The sequence below is a fragment of the Oncorhynchus gorbuscha genome, linkage group LG05 (assembly GCF_021184085.1).
Source record: "Oncorhynchus gorbuscha isolate QuinsamMale2020 ecotype Even-year linkage group LG05, OgorEven_v1.0, whole genome shotgun sequence".
Classification (NCBI taxonomy): domain Eukaryota; kingdom Metazoa; phylum Chordata; class Actinopteri; order Salmoniformes; family Salmonidae; genus Oncorhynchus; species Oncorhynchus gorbuscha.
Window position 1 is genome coordinate 62,563,819 of NC_060177.1, and position 19,716 is coordinate 62,583,534.

The 19,716-nt window shown below is 44.6% G+C and overlaps 1 protein-coding gene across 7 annotated transcripts in view; it reads right to left on the bottom strand.

Moving 5' to 3' along the window:
* Positions 1 to 389: 389 nt before the first annotated feature.
* The window catches only part of LOC124036257 (GTPase-activating protein and VPS9 domain-containing protein 1-like), a 32,397-nt gene continuing 13,070 nt past the window's right edge, over positions 390 to 19,716 (bottom strand). For 3 of the 7 annotated variants that reach the window (XM_046350577.1, XM_046350575.1, XM_046350573.1), the window contains 21 exons: positions 19,310 to 19,467; positions 19,002 to 19,131; positions 18,611 to 18,736; positions 18,358 to 18,531; positions 14,816 to 14,953; positions 13,421 to 13,555; positions 12,667 to 12,774; positions 12,277 to 12,357; positions 11,396 to 11,742; positions 11,064 to 11,151; positions 10,060 to 10,092; positions 8,809 to 8,877; positions 8,577 to 8,699; positions 8,285 to 8,402; positions 7,981 to 8,093; positions 7,527 to 7,686; positions 5,501 to 5,688; positions 4,981 to 5,194; positions 4,682 to 4,754; positions 4,366 to 4,563; positions 390 to 4,014 (listed from right to left, as the gene is read on the bottom strand). In XM_046350577.1, the coding sequence (XP_046206533.1) occupies positions 3,874 to 4,014; positions 4,366 to 4,563; positions 4,682 to 4,754; positions 4,981 to 5,194; positions 5,501 to 5,688; positions 7,527 to 7,686; positions 7,981 to 8,093; positions 8,285 to 8,402; positions 8,577 to 8,699; positions 8,809 to 8,877; positions 10,060 to 10,092; positions 11,064 to 11,151; positions 11,396 to 11,742; positions 12,277 to 12,357; positions 12,667 to 12,774; positions 13,421 to 13,555; positions 14,816 to 14,953; positions 18,358 to 18,531; positions 18,611 to 18,736; positions 19,002 to 19,131; positions 19,310 to 19,467 (2,915 nt within the window). In that variant the 3' untranslated portion in view covers positions 390 to 3,873. The remainder of the gene's footprint in view (positions 4,015 to 4,365; positions 4,564 to 4,681; positions 4,755 to 4,980; positions 5,195 to 5,500; positions 5,689 to 7,526; positions 7,687 to 7,980; positions 8,094 to 8,284; positions 8,403 to 8,576; positions 8,700 to 8,808; positions 8,878 to 10,059; positions 10,093 to 11,063; positions 11,152 to 11,395; positions 11,743 to 12,276; positions 12,358 to 12,666; positions 12,775 to 13,420; positions 13,556 to 14,815; positions 14,954 to 18,357; positions 18,532 to 18,610; positions 18,737 to 19,001; positions 19,132 to 19,309; positions 19,468 to 19,716) is intronic. The other 4 variants (XM_046350578.1, XM_046350576.1, XM_046350579.1 and 1 more) reach the window with 2 other exon arrangements.

Below are 19,716 nucleotides of genomic sequence, written 5' to 3' on the forward strand. Positions count from 1 at the left end.
TGGTTAGGGCCTGTAAGTAAGCATTTCACTGTAAAGTCTACACCTTGCCCGTGACAAAAACTTTGATTTGAATTACAGAGCTCTCTCTCCCATAGCATGATATTTATGCATTTTATTTAACTAGGCAAGTCAGCTAAGAACCAGATTTTTATCTACAATGATGGCCTACGACGGCCAAACCCGGACGATGCACGTTCAGTTGTGATACAGCCTGGATTCGAACCAGGGTGTCTGTAGTGACGCCTCTAGCACTGAGATGCAGTGCCTTAGACCACCGCCACTCGGGAGCGAAATGGAACAAGACTAACCTACAGCATACCCCTTCCCTCCGTCCACAAGAGAGCCCTCACATACTATTACCAGCATGCACAGAAATAACAGGATACAGGTACAGAAAAATGCATTTTTATTGTTTTAAAGAATTATATGATACATGAAATCACCTTAAAGACAAACGCCTTCCCCTTCGCATATGTCATAATTGTGCAAGCTTACAAATGTAAAATGGATTATTTTCTGCTTGTTCTGCCTACTCTGTACAGGGACTAGAGCACAGAGAGGATTGTAAAGCTTTGAAGACCAGATTTCCATAGTCAAGTCTCTTTTAGTCCACCATTCTGGCAACTGTCCACTTGTTTGCATACAATCCATGCTAAACTCAGGCTATAGTACATAATTATTCTCAATGTTAGGATGTGTATTTGTACTTTAACTTCACAATGTGAGGTATTCTGTCACTGTATGAACAGTATGAATCAGGTCAGACACAAAGGCTGGTTGTAGTTTTCTAGCTATTGAAAAGTATCTTTGTTCACTGATATGTAGAAGGCAACATTAATACACAAGCCAGGTCCAGATTGTTTGATCACATTGGTCTGTACTGTACATACTTCTAAAGTGACATCACATAAACACTTCTGGTTACAGTCTATCTACATTTTGTGACCAATCAGTACATGGGTATGTTTTCAAACAGGTTAAACAGCAGTATAATCTATTTTGCACAGGTGTATTTAAAAACCATTAGATGCTGTACACACATTACTCAAAAAACAGGAACATAAGTCAGGAAATGTGGAGACAACACTAATATCACAACTTGAGATTGCTTATAAATGTGTGTCCTTGACTGATGTTATTGGATAAAGTGTAACAGTCAGACCTAGCTAAGCTACCCATATAAATCTCTGTTACAGTATCATTTGTAATGTCAGAGGCTTTAGTTCAAACGAGTGTGACTCATTACTAAAGAGCAGAGTAGAAAACATGTGAAGTACTGTATGTCAAATGTACAGAGCAAGCTTCGCTTACTTTGTACAAAAAAATACAGAGTAATTAAGCTCCGAACATTGAAAAAGAAATTACATCAGTGAGACAGACAAAAGAAAACCCAGCCTCATTCTTCACAACCCTTTCAGAACTGGTCTGAGTTCGAAATTAACTCTAGAAATATTTGAGGTTTTTCACCAACAAGGATTTACTGCTCATCGAGGAGTACTGTAGCTACAGTAAGGAGATCGTCCTGACATTGTGAAAGAGGAGGAAGAGGGTGGACCTCTCAAAAAAACACTTAACAAACCAACATATCACACATTCACTGTACAAACCTCCCACGCAACATAGCCCACCTTATCCCACACGGCCTTTTTCAAATGGTCAGTAACATATCAGATAGTGTTCTGATTATTTGCTCTTTTTGTTGTGCTGTCTATTAAATGGGATACTGTTTGAAAGTAGTGATTTAAAAGAGAAAATAAGACATAACCTTGGCACAATGCAAAGTTGCACAAACAGAGGAGGCAGTGTTCCTGATTTTTGTAGCTGCAACAAACAGATGATTTTATGAGTTTCGGTGCCTTTGGCTGTAAGTGATTAGAAACATGCCTGTAAATGAAAGAAAATGAAACTGGAATATCTCTGCACTCTAAAATGAAAGAAGAAATCAAATAATACAAGAGCGCATATACATTTAAGAGTCCCTTTCTTGATCGTGTGAGGAGGTAAAGAGCTAATCCAATCACTAGTCTTTCTATGCTGAAACATGCATGCATTATAACAGCTTCAACTACAGAAATAGTCAACTTGTTCATTTGGAAATGCTTTACTGCCTTGTTATACCATGTAATTGCAAGAGAGCAGTCATCAGTGTCAATAGAGGAAGCTGATGCTAAACAGTGAATACCTGTTCCATTACTCTTCATATCGAACCAATATTAAAGAGTATTGTGCACAAACAGAAACGTCAGGCTCATTGGTTCTAACTTTGAGGTAGGATATTAAATATTGAAGGGGAAAACGGAAAGGGGATGAGTGCAAAGGGAATGAACCGAAACAACCAGTGGTGTTCCACTCCCAGCACTAAGGTTGGAAAGAGGTTTCTCAGAGAGACCGGCTGTGGGATCAAAGGTGATAATGCAGGGGTGGGCATTCATTTAGGCTTGAAGGCTTTTCAAAATTCAGTGGAGAGGCACACAGATTTTTTTTTTACCGGACCGATTTGTTCGTCAAAAGTAATTCGCTGGCAGTTAATTGAAAACATATAGGTCATTATAACATTTGAATTTTTACATACTTGATCTTCTTTTAGATGTTCAAGAGTGGCCTGGATTATTTTTTAACCCAATAATAATAATAATTTCCCCAAAATATATATTTTTTTATTACTCAAACCTCCCGCGGGGCCAGACTGAATAGGGCTCGCAGGCCGGGCTGTATGTTGCCCACCCCTGTGATAATGGTATGGGAAGTAATGCCTATCCTTTATGGAAAACCAAAAGCAGAACCCTCACTTTCAAGAAAACATGTTTTTTTGTTGTTTTAAAACAGACTTACACAAAGTGGCCCTCCTCAAGGCACATTTCAGTATTTCTAAAAATACCAGCACTACTGATATTGTGCAGAAGCTGATCAGTGGTGACCCTGTCTATAAACTGTAGCAAACAGCCAACAACTTATCCTGGGGGCTTCTCAATCTGAGGACAATGCTGTGCTTGCCCTCCTAACAATATTAAAATATCTCAACCCTTACAGCTGCCTTAAATCTCCTAAATAGGCATGATGTGTGATTTCATTTATAGAAATAAAATACAATTCCATTAAATAGAATGAAAGAAATAAATACATTTTATATATAAATATGTGGGCCCTTCTGTCCAAATTGCCACGGAAAGTATTTAGGAAAGGATGAACCGAATAATGAATACATCTGTTTACATTTTATGAAACAAAACTGTCCTATTATTGATGTGCTAATGTCAAAAAAATATATACTAATATTAGCAGGATTATTTTGGGTTGATTTGATAATTTACTTGAGTCACTAATACTCAGTCAGTATCTATTGAGTTATGTGATTCCCCAGGATACGATGCATCTTGAAGAGCATTAGGATGAAGAGTATTTAAGGGGAAAGATTGCACAATTTAACAACCTTTCTCTCTCGCTCACCTTCAGGTAGTCCCCCTTCCACAAGATATATCTGAGATCATCTCTAGGAAACATGGTCCCTTTTCATCTGGTTAGACACTTTCATCAGTCAATTTAACGTCAGAATCGTAACTTTAGATATAACATTCAAGATATAGACCCCCACACCTCACCATGACTAGAGACAAGAGATTAAATGAAAAATGCTAATTAGTTTAAATTCAAAGCTAACATCTGCCATTTTTTCCAAGGACTTTTTCTCCATGATAAAACCTGGATTTTGTCCACTTAGTAATCATATATACTTTTTAAATCTCTCAAAGTCTCTGACTATGTACAGCTATACAGACAGGGTGTGGGTCTGGGTCCTGGGGAGCAGAGGGAGAGGGTTGGTTGGGAAGTCTCCCAGTCTCCCATCTACTTCCCCATACAGGTGGCGGTTCTGCTTCACTTGCGATCATCGATGGTCTTAATGAATTCCACTGCCGCGGTGAACTGCATCCACCAATAGCACTCCTCCCCACTCAGCCGGCTGGCGTAGAAATTATTGATGTACTGAATAGTGGACAGCAGGCAGGGCGGGTTTGCCTGGGGGGTAGGGGGGCTCACATTAACCACAGAGAGCCATACGCCAGGCCATGTATAATACATGCCATGGGTAAATGTCTATACAGGTTATCATACAGCAAGATCTTCATGCTACTACACATGTACTATACAGCTGTCAATGTGAGAAAGGATTGTCAGAATGTGTGCTGAGGATTCAGTTTCTCCCTCTGTGCATTAGGGAGAATGGGTTCATAATTCTAGCAAGCATTTTGCTCACAGTTGAAGCAGTTTGACCATTTAATGATGTACAATTTGTGTTATCTAAAGTGAATATGATATTGACGTAAACATCTCAGAGTAACTTGATATCAATGTGCGCTGGATGCTCACCTTTATCAGGACAAAGACAAGCACAGGGACGAAGTCGTCAGCTCCGGGGACAGAGTCCTCGTTGGCCAGACTCAGGAGGTTCATGATGGTGGAACACATGCGCAGGATACACTGCACTTTGTCCCGAGGAGTCTTGTAGGCACTGATGGTCCGGATCTCTGACTGGGCAGATGGCCAGGGAGCCTCCCTCGCATACACCTGGAGCCAGACAGAAAAAAGCATTCAGCATGTCAACTCTGTTGAGCTCAAAACATCAACACAAAATGAAAAAATGACTGATGGACAATTGAGGGGATACAAATCTGTGGGGAGTTACCTCTGGGATTTGAAGAGCTTTGTGATTTGCCGTCACCACCTTTGAGAGACGCGCTATGTGTTCCTGTAGAAGCCTAGAGGGGGGAACATAGTGTATTGACTGTTCACTTAATCTAAGCTTGAAACCTTCTACTATAGCAATACAGTGTAATCTTCATTCAAATCTGTAAAGGATAATGACGTAAACTAGCATCCGAGGAGGACAGGAAGCTGGGTAATTTCTAAGCATGAGTGGCAGCAGCCACACGAATGCTGGGGCGATGTGACCGAGGTGAGGTGGCTGCGGTCACAGTTACTCACTGGTCTCTCAGGATGTCCCCGTCCTGGTTGGGGTAGAAGGCCAGCTTGAAGATGCGGTTCATGACGCTGCGCTCTATGGCCATCTGGGCATCCTGCAGCTGGTCCTCGCTGGCGTACTGCCAGATGGCATCATGTGCCATGGCCCCGTACAGGTAGCGCAGGAAGTCCTCCACCGCCGCCGTCTTGTCGTCTGACGCTGTGCACCCCTGGAAGGCTGGGGGGGGAGGAATCAGAGATAGACACACTGAACACTGACAGACACATTGAGTACTGTTCACCCCTGGAAGGTTGGGTGAAGAACCTGAGGTACAGACACACTGAGCAATTCAAGTATTTTAGAGGTTCCAGATTGTAAATGAAAACACTGCAATGTGATGCAGGTAGTTAGGTTGAATTTCAGTGTCTGTATTTTGAATTCCATACTATGGCCCTTCAGAGGTCAATCAACTAGCAGAGACACCATCAGTCAATTCATGGTTCCAAAGTCCCAGTCAGTACATCAGTAATAAGGAGCAGAGACCTTTGATGAAGTCCAGGGACTTCGCCTCCATGTGTTCCAGTAGGAGGCGAACACAGACTGTGGTGAAGTAACGGTTAGCCACCTCCTTGTCCCTCAGCACCCGTTGCAGCAGCCGCTCCAGGTGGGCCTGGGACGTCTGCAGGCCTTGTCGACACCGCGTCAGATACGCTATGTAGGGCGCCCGCTTCCTAACGGGGGGGCGACAACATGCAGGCATTACGGATTATGCTTCTGAACGGTTGCATTCGGTGACAAAATTAGATAGTACTACTGTAAATCGGACATTACTCACAACATTCATTGATAGCCTAAATGTTTATTTTAGCCTTCCAAATAGAGCTACAGTTGAAGACGGAAGTTGAAATGTATTTGGCTAAGGTGTAGGTAAAACTCAGTTTCACAATTCCTGACATTTAATCCTAGTAAAAGAATACCCTGTCTTAGGTCAGTTAGGATCACCACTTTATTTTAAGAATGTGAAATGTCAGAATAATACCAGAGAGAATGATTTTTTTCAGCTTTTATTTCTTTCATCACACTCCCAGTGGGGTAGAGGTTTACATAGACTTCATTGGTATTTGGTAGCATTGCCTTTAAATTGTTCAACTTGGGTCAAATGTTTTTTGGTAGCCTTCCACAAGCTTCCCACAATAAATTGGGTGAATTTTTGGCTCCATTTTGGCTCCTGACAGAGCAGGTTTGCATCCTTGCTCGCACATGCTTTTTCAGTTCTGCCCACACATTTTCTATGGGATTGAGGTCAGGGCTTTGTGATGACCACTCCAATACCTGGACTTTGTTGTCCTTAAGCCATTTTTCCATAACTTCGGAAGTATGCTTGGGGTCATTGTCCATTTGGAAGACCCATTTGCGACCAAGCTGACTGTCTTGAGCTGTTGCTTCAATATATCCACATCATTGTCTTTCTTCATGATGCAATCTATTTTGTGAAGTGCACCAGTCCCACCTGCAGCAAAGCACCCCCACAACATGATGCTGACACCCCCGTGAATCACGGTTGGGATTGTGTTCTTCAGCTTGCAAGCCTCCGCCTTTTCCTCCAAACATAACGATGGTCATTATGGCCAAATGTAACTATTTTGTTTCATCAGACCAGAGGACATTTCTCCAAAAAGTACGATCTTTGTCCCCATGTGCAGTTGCAAACCGTAGTTTGGCTTTCTTATAGCGTTTTTGGAGCAGTGGCTTCTTCCTTGATGCGCTTCTTCCTTTCAGGTTGTTGATATAGGACTCGTTTTACTGTGGATATAGATACTTTTGAACCTGTTTCCTCCAGCATCTTCACAAGGTCCTTTGCTGTTGTTCTGGGATTGATTTGCACTTTTTGCCACAAAGTTAATCTCTAGGAGACAGAACACATCTCCTTCCTGAGCGGTATGACGGCTGCGTGGTCCCATGGTGTTTATACTTGCATACTGTTGTTTGTACAGATTAACGTGGTACCTTCAGGCGTTTGGAAATTGCTCCCAAGGATGAACCAGACTTGTGGAGGTCTACAATTTTTTCCTGAGGTCTTGGTGATTTCCTTTGATTTTCCCATGATGTCAAGCAAAGAGGCACTGAGTTTGAAGGTAGGCCTTGAAATTCACATTCACAGGTACACCTCCAATTGACTCAAAAGATGTCTATTAGCCTATCAGAAGCTTCTAAAGACATGACATAATTTTTCCAAGCTGTTCAAAGGCACAGTCAACTTAGTGTATGTAAACTTCTGACCCACTAGAATTGTGATACAGTGAATTTTAAGTGAAATAATCTGTCTAAACAATTGTTGGAAAAATTACTTGTGTCATGCACAAAGTAGATGTCCTAACTGACTTGCCCTGACTGACTTGTCCAAACTATAGCTTGTTAACAAGAAATTTAGTGACTCCAACCTAAGTGTATGTAAACTTCCAACTTCAACTGTACATATTGAAAACAAAACAATACAAAGTTCAGTGGTACAGTTGATATGTCCTTGCAGTAATAGCAGTGAATGTGCAGTCTCTTCCTCCACAGTTACCTGTAATCCTCGGCGATGGCTGCCAGCAGCTTCCTGCAGGTACGTGCGTCGAAGCGGCTGACGCAGCGAGTGGTCTCCTGGATCTGGGCCATCTGGTTCTTATCCTGCAGGTTGATGGCCTCCGCCAGCTGGACCTTCAGGAAGCACACGATCTCATTGTCTGGGAAGGAGACAGGAGACAGACAGCGGTGGGTGAGACGCTCAGACACACTGGCCCCTCGCTGGGAGAAGGACTACTGCTGTAATCGGATCAGCCTGCCATGCTCCCCCCTGACATGTGGATGTGACTGATGACTACCAAGAGAGTGTCTTATGGATTTCAAATGTAACCATTTCAAAGGATGTCACTTTCTATTGTGTAGTCATGTCCTGCTGGTAAACGTGCAGCGGGCAGGCTTACTTATAGGAATGAATGTGGCCAGATATCAGATGGCCAGAAATAATAGAATGGTACCTTCAGAGTCCGTGTGGTCTGGCAGCCCATTGCGTGTGGTGGCAGGAGCCATGAGGGGGAAAGCCACAGAGTCTGCTGAACACAAGGCCAGTCTCAACTTCTTCTTTGCATCACTGCAACATATGAGCAGAAAAAAGGAAAATGGAGATTTGGTTTGGTTCTAATCACTTTTATCAATTTTCATGCCTCTGAAGCACCTCTTGTTAATAAAGCATTTGCATGAAAGCTGAAGTATTAACACATTTTGTATTATTACTGTTATCATAGGTATGTGACTTCTGTGAGCTGGTAAGGGTTTACTGACCTGAATGAGAACTTGCTGGAGTCGTGTTGCTGGGCTGTCTGGCTGGCTGAGTCTGGCAGGTCGTCTGTGGACATGTTCTGCAGAGCTTCGTCGTGTAAACCCTCCTCTCCACACAGCTCTGTGCACAACACATTCACACGCTCAAATTAAATTGTGTGTGTGTGTGTGTGTGTGTGTGTGTGTGTGTGTGTGTGTGTGTGTGTGTGTGTGTGTGTGTGTGTGTGTGTGTGTGTGTGTGTGTGTGTGTGTGTGTGTGTGTGTGTGTGTGTGTGTGTGTGAGAAAGACACTGACCTCCTGTGGTGTCATAGGCTGCAGCGGTGGCTCCTTCACTAGGGCTGGTCCTCTTGATGTTCCTGTATTTATCCAGGATGTCTTCTGCTGCCTGGGCCTGGGAGTTCCTGGACAGAGTGTCATCTGACAAACACACAGGACGCATTTGGGTTAAACCTACCATGGGAAACATACCACACACCCCCCCCTCAAATTCAGCAATATCTGAGTGCAATGACAAATCAGGACGGACCTTGTGGGACGCGTTCATGGCCCACATCGTCTTTCTCCTGCCTGTCCCTTTTCCGGAAGGCTATCGGAGCTGTGGAGAGAGCATAATGAGTAGGCTAGGAGAAGTGATGCTCTGCTCTCACTCTCTGGACCGCAGTCTCATCATGACTCACTTCATGACAGCAGAACAAGAAGTGTTGTTGCACAAATTTACGGTGTTTTTTACCATTGACTAACAATGTAGATGAGACATGCACACAGTAGCATAGCAGCCTATAAACTGAACAAAATGAAGATGTATCCCTATTCTGAATGCACGATAATAGCAAAGGAATGCTAGAGAGGTAAATAAAAGCAAAATGGCTGAAATAATACAACTGCCAGACCGTACTGGACAAAACATGTCAGATTCACCCAGAGTGTAGAAAACATTAGGAACATTTCCAATGACAGGCTGACCAGGTGAAAGCTATGATCCCTTATTGATTTCACTTGTTAAAGCCACTTCAAAATCAGTGTAGATGAAGGGGAGGAGGTTAAATAAGGATTTTTAAGCCTTGAAACAATTCAGACATGTATTATGTATGTGTACTATTTAGAGGGTGAATGGGCAAGACAAAATATTGAAGTGCCTTTGAACGGGGTATGGCAGCATGTGCCAGGAATTGTCTCAAGAACTGCAACGCTGCTGGGTTTTTCACGCTCAACAATTCTGTGCGTATCAAGTATGATCCACCGCCCAAAGGACATCCAGGGAACTTGACACAGCTGTGGGAAGCATTGGATTCGACATGGGCCAGCATCCCTGTGGAACGCTTTTGTAGTCCATACCCTGAAGAATTGAGGCTGTTCTGAGGGCAAAACAGGGTACAACTCAATATTAGGAAAGTGTTCCTAATGTTTTGTCCACTCAGTGTACACATATTAAAAGATAAATATATACAGGGGGTCTAGATCCAGATGACAGAATAATCTTACAGGTCGGTATTTACAGCCAGAGAATGTGGAGAGGTATAGCAATGTATAAATGCGTTGCCATTCTGTGAGTCCTAATGCTGCATTGCAAACATTACAGTACAGAAAAATGGGGGCATCCAAAAGAAATGCATGAATGAGGAGCCGGGACATCAACTCAGGCAGCACCATGTCACATCACAGCTCTCTCTATCACAAAGGGCCACGTCTACAAGCGTCACGGCTTACAGCACTCAGCCACTAGCACTGCCGTCAGGGCAGCTAGCTCGATGATGACAGCTAGTGTTGGAAGTGTTACCTGGGACTTCACTCTCAGCCGTCCAATACAGCACTGTGTGAGGAACACAACAGACAGGGTTGGCCTTTCACACACAAGTCTACCTGGCTGACACACTGAGGGGCTAGGCTACACACATCACCATGATATTTCACAGCACAGCAGCAGCAGGACCAGGCCAACAGAAAGGCCTTTTTGTAGACTCTGGTTTTCAACAGTTTGACAGAGGGGTTGATATTGAATGGATGGACAAGGACGTTTTTTCCCTCAAAGACTAGAATATTAATAGGCTATTCCATGTACCCTAAACGGTGCTCTGCTGTTCTTTCTGTCAAACTCAAACTTAACAGGTTTACACTTCTCTGTGCAGAGCAGGCATTATTAATACAATGTTTAATGTTTACTAAAGGAACATCATTATCTAAAAGAGTAATAAGCAGTCATCTTTATTTCCCTGACACTTCTATGGGAGATGGTTTTGGAGTTTAACCGCAACAAGAGATGTGTAATCAATCAGCGGCGATGACAGAGAGGTCTATGTAATGACCATTTGGCTGGGGATGACAGGACCACTGGGAGGGTTACCACTGCACACTCTACACCCGCTCAAACCCCTCACGACTGATTCGTTTTTAAAAACTAAAAAAGAAAATCTAGTGCAAGTGAGATGTAAGAAAACACTTGTCCATTTGTCTGGTGTAACATTCAACAACAAGAAACTGTATTTTTCAAAGTAGAACATCGACGGTGGAGTGGAGCGATCGTGCATCATTCTTCTCACATTACAAATTGTTAAAGTACAGGTCTTAAAAAAAAAAAAAGTGTACCATTTCTGCAATAGATGTTATTAAGAGAACATCGTGAAAGAGTGAAAATGAACGAAACATAGTAACAATTTCATGCAATTTTCAAAGAAATTGTCAAAATGCTTAACCCACTAAAAGCATTTGTTGCAACATAGAAAAGAGGGTGTGCCAAACTGACACAGAGATGGAGGGGGAAAGAGCAGGTTTAGAAGTTCTTACCTTTGGGAATAGCTGACTGAAAGCGTTTCTTCCACCATGGTCTGTTGCGATCAGACTTTTCCTCATCACTGTCCTTTCTCTCCTCAACCTTTGGAAAATAAATATTCAAGTATGTTTTTGAATGCATACTGGCACTGTACAGGTAGCACAGGAAAGAAAGGTTTAATGTACTGAGAAAGTGACATTCTACTTCCTTATCTCACTTCACCTTTTATAAATGTTATCTTTAGTGAAATGACTAAGACTGTTGTTACAGAGTTGGTATAAAACTGGGCTTGGAGAGCAGAGCAGCATGCAGGACTGATGTGACAATGATGAACAGCAGCTCTCACCTCTCCTTTTAGGGAATCCTTGCTGGGGGACGAGGATGGCCCCATGGAGAAGTGCCCGGCAGGATCCCGCTCCTCAGCTGCCGCTCTGCGGTTGAGGCCCGGGTCGCTGGTAGGCCGGCGGCCTTGGCAGACAATGTCAGAGCTGCGACTGCGTACCAGCCTGTCTGGGTAGGAGTGGCGCTGCTTGGTGTGCTCCAGCTCGGCTTGGGCCAGGCAGTGGGGCGTGAACAGGGAGTAGCGGGGCTCCTGGCCCAGGGCACAGGTCTCTGGGATGGGAGGGTCAGGGGGAGGATGAAGGGGCCTGGCGTAGTGCACTTTGGGCCTCACGATGGTACCAGTAGAGAAACCTGTGGGGGAGAAAAGGCTTAGTTTGGTTATACAGCTTAGCACATAGTTGTTCAGATACACCCCTACCTCCTCATTCCTCAGAAACACTTTCACAATTATCGAGTGTGTCCAGAAACAAAGGAAACACAGCAAAACAATGAGGAAGTGGAGGAAAGTGAGGCTGGTTAGTGGAAGACTAGCCCTAGGTGTGGGTAGGCCACCTGTTCCAAGGGTAGATTCTCTCTCCTGAAAAGCTTCCAATGGCAGCATGATGCCATGAGCACAGTGGCACAAGGGACTGTGCCAATGTGCCTGGGGTGAGGTCTCAACCTGTCATCCCCCTCACCTTGCCACACAGCTCACCTCACTCAAATGAGCTAATTGAAATGACTTTCCCACCCAGTAGACATTTTTATTGCACTAATGTTTTGTCCAGTAATTGGGGCAAGACTCTTTTGGTTCATTTTCTCAGAGATCAAGCTGTTCTGTGAGCCTGCGCCACTAGAAACTTAATGATGCTAATTTCCTGGTCTGATTGGGGGAGCAGAAATTACCTTCCCCGGAGGATAGGGGATCGAACATGGCCAGTAAGGAGTCTGCCTGCGAGGCCGGAGAAGCCAAACTGTGGTGTGCTCCTGAAACAAGAATGTTATTCATACATTAAACAGAGAGCCACTTTCTGATAGAATTGTTCATGCCATTAAAAAAAACAAATGGGCTATTCTTTGTATTGGCCATCATGTACCTATGCTTGATATGAGCCATCTGGTCGAAACATTCATTAGAAAACAAAGCAGAATGTTTCCAACAGGGTCAGCAGCATTCTAGTATAGTGGAAAGGTTATGGCAGCTCATCTGACAGGGATTGATAGGTCTAGCTGCTGACAGTGTAGTGATGCCACATCCAGGCCACACGGGAGGTGACACTCTCCCCTCTCTCCTACCGTGGGACGACTCCTCCCCATCTGGACTGGTCACAGAGTCCTTCCCCCCAAAGTCGGAGCTGCACTCCGACCGCAGGTCCTCCGTCTTGCCTCTGTCTTCTGATGTCGCTGCAGGAAAAATACATTTTTTTAAAAACATCTTAAAATCTGTGCCATCCAGGAGTTGGTAACATTTTGTGGAAGACTTGGTTTGGATTTGGCTGACTAGCTTCTATTCTGAGTGACGGGGAATGTTTGACAGTTAGCAGTCAGAGCATACAAAGCGTATTGAGAGGATATGCTGAACGGTCCCTCTCAGCCAGGGGCCCACTGGGACCTCTAAATATGGTAGTGGGAGCTCCCTTGGGTGGGAAGTGAGATGCAGCAGTAAGGTTGATAAATCAGACAGAGCCTATCCATCGACACGGCCCTTGTGGGACAGGTTCCTACAGGAGCTCAGCCGTGGGCACAGGCCTAGTCATCTTAATCAGAGATGCTACGTCAAGCATGTCAATGCACCCTGTTCACCTGAGCTACCAGTGTTAACCTCTGTGTCCTAGCAAAAACTCTCACAAAGACCTGGTTGTACTGGCTTATCTAGCACTATCTGACTGGTCTCCAGCTAACACAGACAAAACCCAATATGTCTCTGAAATACATTCATTATAATTCTTTGACTGGTTAGACTTGTTTTATTTCAATATGTACATTAGTATAGAAACTGATGTGTTAGGTATACTGTAAAGCTTCTATGAGTGAAAGGGGTGCAGGATACCTGAGATGACGCTGAGCCCTGGGGTGCTGGGCCGGGAGCTGACCTCTCTGACCTCTGTGTCATCGGAGGTGCTGCCCAGCCCTGAGCAGCTCTCCAACTCCTGTAGACGCTCTTCCTGCTTCAGATCTGGGGCTTCTGGAGGGGGAGGAGCAACAGAGAGTACAGTCACATCCAGTTACAGTCAACAATGTAAGTTGTTCATAGGCACATAGTGCATGTAAGAATGCAAGTGTAGGCATATACCTTACTGTATGTTTAGTCTCCCTTTTCTGGCAGGATAAAGTAAAAGCTAAGAAAACTAATATGCACGAAAGCAAACAAACCATCTACGATTGACAAAGGGAAAAGCGTAAACTCGAGTTCAGGCCGTTTTGTGGCTGCCCAATGGAGCTGTTCAGCTTAACCCAGAGGCCCCAAAGTAACCGCAGTACTCATTTGCATGCTCGTTAGTAATAATGTGCTAGTGAAGTGCTCTTCGGAGTGTAGTTTTCTGCTGCCTAGCCATGAAACAAACGCTCAACTCCAGGCGAGCATCAGATAGCCCTATTACAGAGCAGAACAGGGGCAGCAAACGGAAACAAAAAGCAATCAAGACACTCATGCATGTCAATTTAACACTGCACATATTGCAATGGTGCACTTCAATTAACAGAGAGAGTCCGGGCTTTCCCAAGAAACACTTGTACTGCTATTACTAAAGTAATCTATTGATATTCATGAAATGCTGACTTTCAAGGGGGTTTAACCACATAATCTAACATACGTTTTAGGACATTGTGTTAACCAAAGAGACATATTTTAAGATGGATTTGACTCCTACTGTTCATAATAACATTTGGTTTGTAATTGCTGCAATGGGACCATATTCACCGTGCTGGAACTGCTCAGCACAACATGTCCATACATAAACCCCCCCCCCACTGTCAGAAGATTGTGTTGCAATGCCTACAGATTTGAGAGAGGATGTTGCCAGCAGAAAGGTTGACACCATGTCAATAGACTGCAAACAGCTGCTGTCCTCGAACATTTCCTCATGGCTGTTCCTACACTACAGGTGCAAACACACCTGGAGGTTCCTTTGGGGAAACCCAGAGCTGTATTTTACTGGCAAAGGCAGATCTACCCTGATAGACAGGGTAGTGTACACAAACATGACAGATTGCAACCACTTCCTTGATATGGAACTGGGGGGGGCACACCTGGCGTGTCCACCCACACACATGGAGTCATACCATAAACACACCTACTGGAGTGATTCCTGCCGATGTAGTGCACGGAGGAAGACAAGAAAAGTACTTCTACGTAGAAACTCATGGAAAAAGTTTGTAGAGTTACGAAACAGACAAGAGGAGACTCCATTCAGCTCCTAGAACCCCTTCTCAACATTGAACCCACCTGAGTCGCTGGGCAGGACCTCCACACTCCAGGCCTCGCTGGTGGTCTCTGAGATGGTGGATCCATAAGGGTCTAGCAGCACTGAGCTGGAGCCTGGTAGGCACAGCAGGCTGCCCAGCATGTTCTCAACAGTCGCCCCTTAGCACAGACAGACAGAGAGAGAGAGCCTGAGGTCACAGGCATTTCACACTGGGCCCACAGGCACACACTACTGTGCCAAAGTTCAAAGGTTAATGGTAATATCTCACCCCACCATTGCCTCCTGAGCCATGACTTTGAGATGTTGATTAAGCTGGGCATTACTCACAACTAAATTACCCCACACCCACAAAGTCCTCCACACGACGTCCCTCCATTTCCATTTGGGATGCGGCAGGTTAACAAGGCGGAAGAATGCGGAGGAGGAAAAAAGATCTAGCAGGTGTGACTGGGAGTATGGTGGCCGGGGAGCGGATCAGGAGTCGACCCGTGGTACCCGCACCCACAGGTACGCCATGTTTCCACTTCACAGCACACACACCATGGGCGCACATGCGTGCCAGCGCCCAGGCAACAGTCTGCGGGGCTGGAAGGGGGCAGGGCCCTTTCTAGCGGCAGGAGAGCTCTACCCTGCTGTCCATGTTTACAGTCTTCATGGTAGGGGCGCAGAGCACTTGTCTTTCAGGTGGATGATTAAATGAGTGGCACAACAAGAAGTGAAACAATTAGAATTTCTGCCTCATTATCATGGTAATCTTATCAGTGGGATAATGAGGTATTAATGGATATTTAATGTGCATCTCATAACCCAATCCCTTGGAGAAAACACATAAGGAAATCGCTGTAAATTCACTTAATGATGGAAAAGTCCCCCAACGCCATATTCCAAGCAATGAAAAATGGTGGATGCAAATGAGAAGGAACCAAGGTCAATAAGACTGCAGGGACTGAGTGAATGTCAGAGCGAGAGAGAAACCAGTGAGGGAAGAAAGGAGAACGGAGGAAGAAAGGTTTGCGTGGAATAAAATGAACATTCTGATAATTATGTCTTAGAGAACATTGAAGGTTGTCCTTACTTATTTAACAATTGAAAAAAATAGATGGAATACTCCAGAATATTGCCCCGTAGCGCTCACATCTGTAGCCGTGAAATGCTTTGAAAGGCCAGTCATGGCTCACAACACCATCATCCCAGACACCATGGACGCACTCCAATTCGCATACCGCCCCAACAGATCCACAGAATGACGCAATCTATTGCACTCCACACTGCCCTTTCCCACCTGGACAAAAAGAACTACATGACAATGCTGTTCAGTGACTACAGCTCAGCAATCAACACCCTAGTGACCTCCAAGCTCATCACATAAGCTAAGGATCCTGGGACTGAACCCCTCCTGCAACTGGATCCTGAACTTCCTGCCACGCCGACCCTCAACACGGGTGCCTGCTCAAGTCCCCACGTACACCCACGTCTCTAACACCATCATCAAGTTTTCTAACGACACAACAGTGGTAGGACTCATCACCGACGACGAGGCAGCCTATAGGGAGGAGGTCAGAGACCTGGCAGTGTGGTGCCAGGACAACAACCTCTCCTTCAACTTCAGCAAGACAATGAGCTGATTGTGGACTACAGGAAACAGAGGTGCGAGCACGCCCCCATCCACATTAATAGGGCTGTAGTGGAGCTTCAAGTTCCTCGGTGTCCACATCACAAAGAAATTAACATGGTCCACACACACAGCTGTAAAGAGTGTCAAGTCAGTGCCTCTTTCCACTCGGGAGGCTGAAAAGATTTGGCGATGACCCTCAGATCCTCAAAAACTCCACCACTGAGAGCGTCCTGACTGGCTGCATCACTTGTTACGGCAACTGTAAGCACCCGACCGCAAGGCGCTACAGAGGGTGTGAGTACATCACTGGGGCAGAACTCCCTGCCACCCAGGACATCTATACCAGGCAGTGTCAGAGGAAGGCCCATTTTTCAAAGACTCCAGCCACCCAAGCCATACTGTTCTCTCTGCTACCGCATGGCAAACGGTACCAGTGCACCAAATCTGGACCCAACAGGAACTCTGAACAGTTTATACTCCCAAGCCATAAGACTGCTTAAACATGACTCCTAAATAGCTAATCAAATAGCTACCTGGACAACCTGCATTGACACTTTTCTGCACAGACTATACACACACACACAACCTAGACTGACACCCCAACCCACACACTAGACACACACACACACACACACACACACAAATAACATGTATACTGACGCAAAACACACTCACCACATACGCTGCTGTTACTGTCTATCATTTATCCTGTTGTATAGTCACTTTACCCTACCTACAGTATACTGCTGCTACTGTCTATCATCTATCCTGTTGTATAGTCACTTTACCCTACCTACAGTATACTGCTGCTACTGTCTATCATCTATCCTGTTGTCACTTCACCCCTACCTTTATGTACATAGCTACCTCAATTACCTCATGCCCTTGCACAGGGAGTAGAAAATTGTTATTTTCTACTCCCTGTGCATAGGCGCGTTGTTATTTTCTACTCCCTGTGCATAGGCGCGTTATTTTCTACTCCCTGTGCATAGGCGCGTTGTTATTTTCTACTCCCTGTGCATAGCCACGTTGTTATTTTCTACTACCTGTGCATAGCCACATTGTTATTTTCTACTCCCTGTGCATAGCCACATTGTTATTTTCTACTCCCTGTGCATAGCCACATTGTTATTTTCTACTCCCTGTGCATAGCCGCGTTGTTATTTTCTACTCCCTGTGCATAGCCACGTTGTTATTTTCTACTTCCTGTATATAGCCACGTTATTTTCTACTTCCTGTATATAGCCACGTTGTTATTTTCTACTTCCTGTATATAGCCATGTTATTTTTACTTGTTGTTATTCACCATGTATTTTTTTCCTTTTGTCAATATTTCTTTTTATTTTTGTATTTTTTATATTTAACTCTGCATTGTTGGAAACGACCCATAAGTAAGCTTTTCACTGTTGGTCTACACCTATTGTTTACGAAACGTGTGACAATTAAAATACAATTTGATTTGATGAAGGCTTAACATGTTGTTTTAGCCATAAACCACAAGGTGGCAGTATTGCCGCTCTGTACCATCACTCATTCATATATCTTTATGTATATATTCTTTATCCCCTTACACTTGTGTCTACAAGGTAGTAGTTTTGGAATTGTTAGCTAGATTACTTGTTGGTTATTACTGCATTGTCGGAACTAGAAGCACAAGCATTTCGCTACACTTGTATTAACATCTGCTAACCATGTGTATGTGACAAATAAAATTTGAATTTGATTTGATTTATTTTGCTACATTTTCTGATGTAGTAAGGACCTCTATGTCTTTGGGAGAATCTCAATTGCATACTCCTCGCATCTTCTCTCCCTGCCCCCTTCTCAAAACCAATTGTTAGAGGTCAGAGGGGAGGGACAAGGGTATGAGGCTTATAAATCCAATGGATTTTAAGAAGGAGGTGAGGACACGAAGAGCACACCATTGAGATTCTCCCTATGACTTACCAGCTATTTCCTGCAGTCGATCCTCATCCATGTTGGGGTCAAAGTCGCTGCCCAACACGTCTGTGCTCCAGGTCTCACTCACTGTCTCAGAGATGTCCCGGTCATCTGTCAGGCCCATCATGTCACGGATCTCAAACTTACGCAGTTTGTCATCCAGGTTGTCCTGAGTGGTGGCTGGGGGTGGGACAGGGATAATGACAATGTTATCATGGCTCAATGTAATGATCCCTGACATTGATTTCCCACAACACACCATGTTCATGCTCCAGCAGTTGTAGAGCCTCCACCCCATTGCTCCCTGATGGCCCAGCTCCCAGCTCAGACACAGACTCTCCCTCCAGGTCCAGAGACGACACGGAGTTAGACCGGTTTGATGGACCTGTGCAAAGAAAACAATTACATTTAGAGATCTCCAACTACAACGCATCAGAATACACAAGGTCCTCTTTTTGTGGTACATGAAGAGTTACTGTTTGCATTAGAACAGATACACTTATTACAGTAGTTTAAGAGCCATTAACACTTATTACAGTAGTTTAAGAGCCATTAACACCTCATTCCATGGTGATACATTAAAAACATTATGTTGTGCTGCTGTAGTAACTAGTAAGTCAGCAGGGCATGTGGGCTGTTGGAACGCTGACCCTCTGAGATGCCCTCCAGGTTGTCACTGCAGAGGGAGAAGCGTAGGGTTTTGTCTGGCTTGCCATGGTGCTTGGTGTCATCTGCAGGAGTGTCCCCTTGTGACCCATCAGTCAGCTGCATGGTCAACACCTGAGAGGGAACAGCACTGGTTACTGCCATCCTGGCTCTTAATGTGAGCTTCCGATAATGACAAATATACCTGTTATATAAAAAATGCATTGACCCTTCATTTCCAATTTTGTGTGCAAGTATATATTACACCATTTACTCTCCATAACAACGTGCATGTTCCAGGCTCGTTAGTTACCTCATTCTCTGACATCATCCCAGGGATGGTCTGCGGGCTGCTTCCTAATGAGATCACCAGCACCTCCTCTGGCATAACCTCCTGCAGGGACTCCAGAGAGCTAGCCTCTGCCTCCCCCTGCTGGGCTAGCTCGGAACGGCTACGACTGCGGGAGGCTGCTGGTGGAGCAGGGAGAGAGACAGGGTATAAGGCTTTACTCTTTCACTGACAGATTCAGGGGGAGCAGGGGCCGAGACGTTACTAACTAACAGAGACTCAGGGGCCCGAGACGTTACTAACTAACAGAGACTCAGGGGCCCGAGACGTTACTAACTAACAGAGACTCAGGGGCCTGAGACGTTACTAACTAACAGAGACTCAGGGGCCGAGACGTTACTAACTAACAGAGACTCAGGGGCCGAGATGTT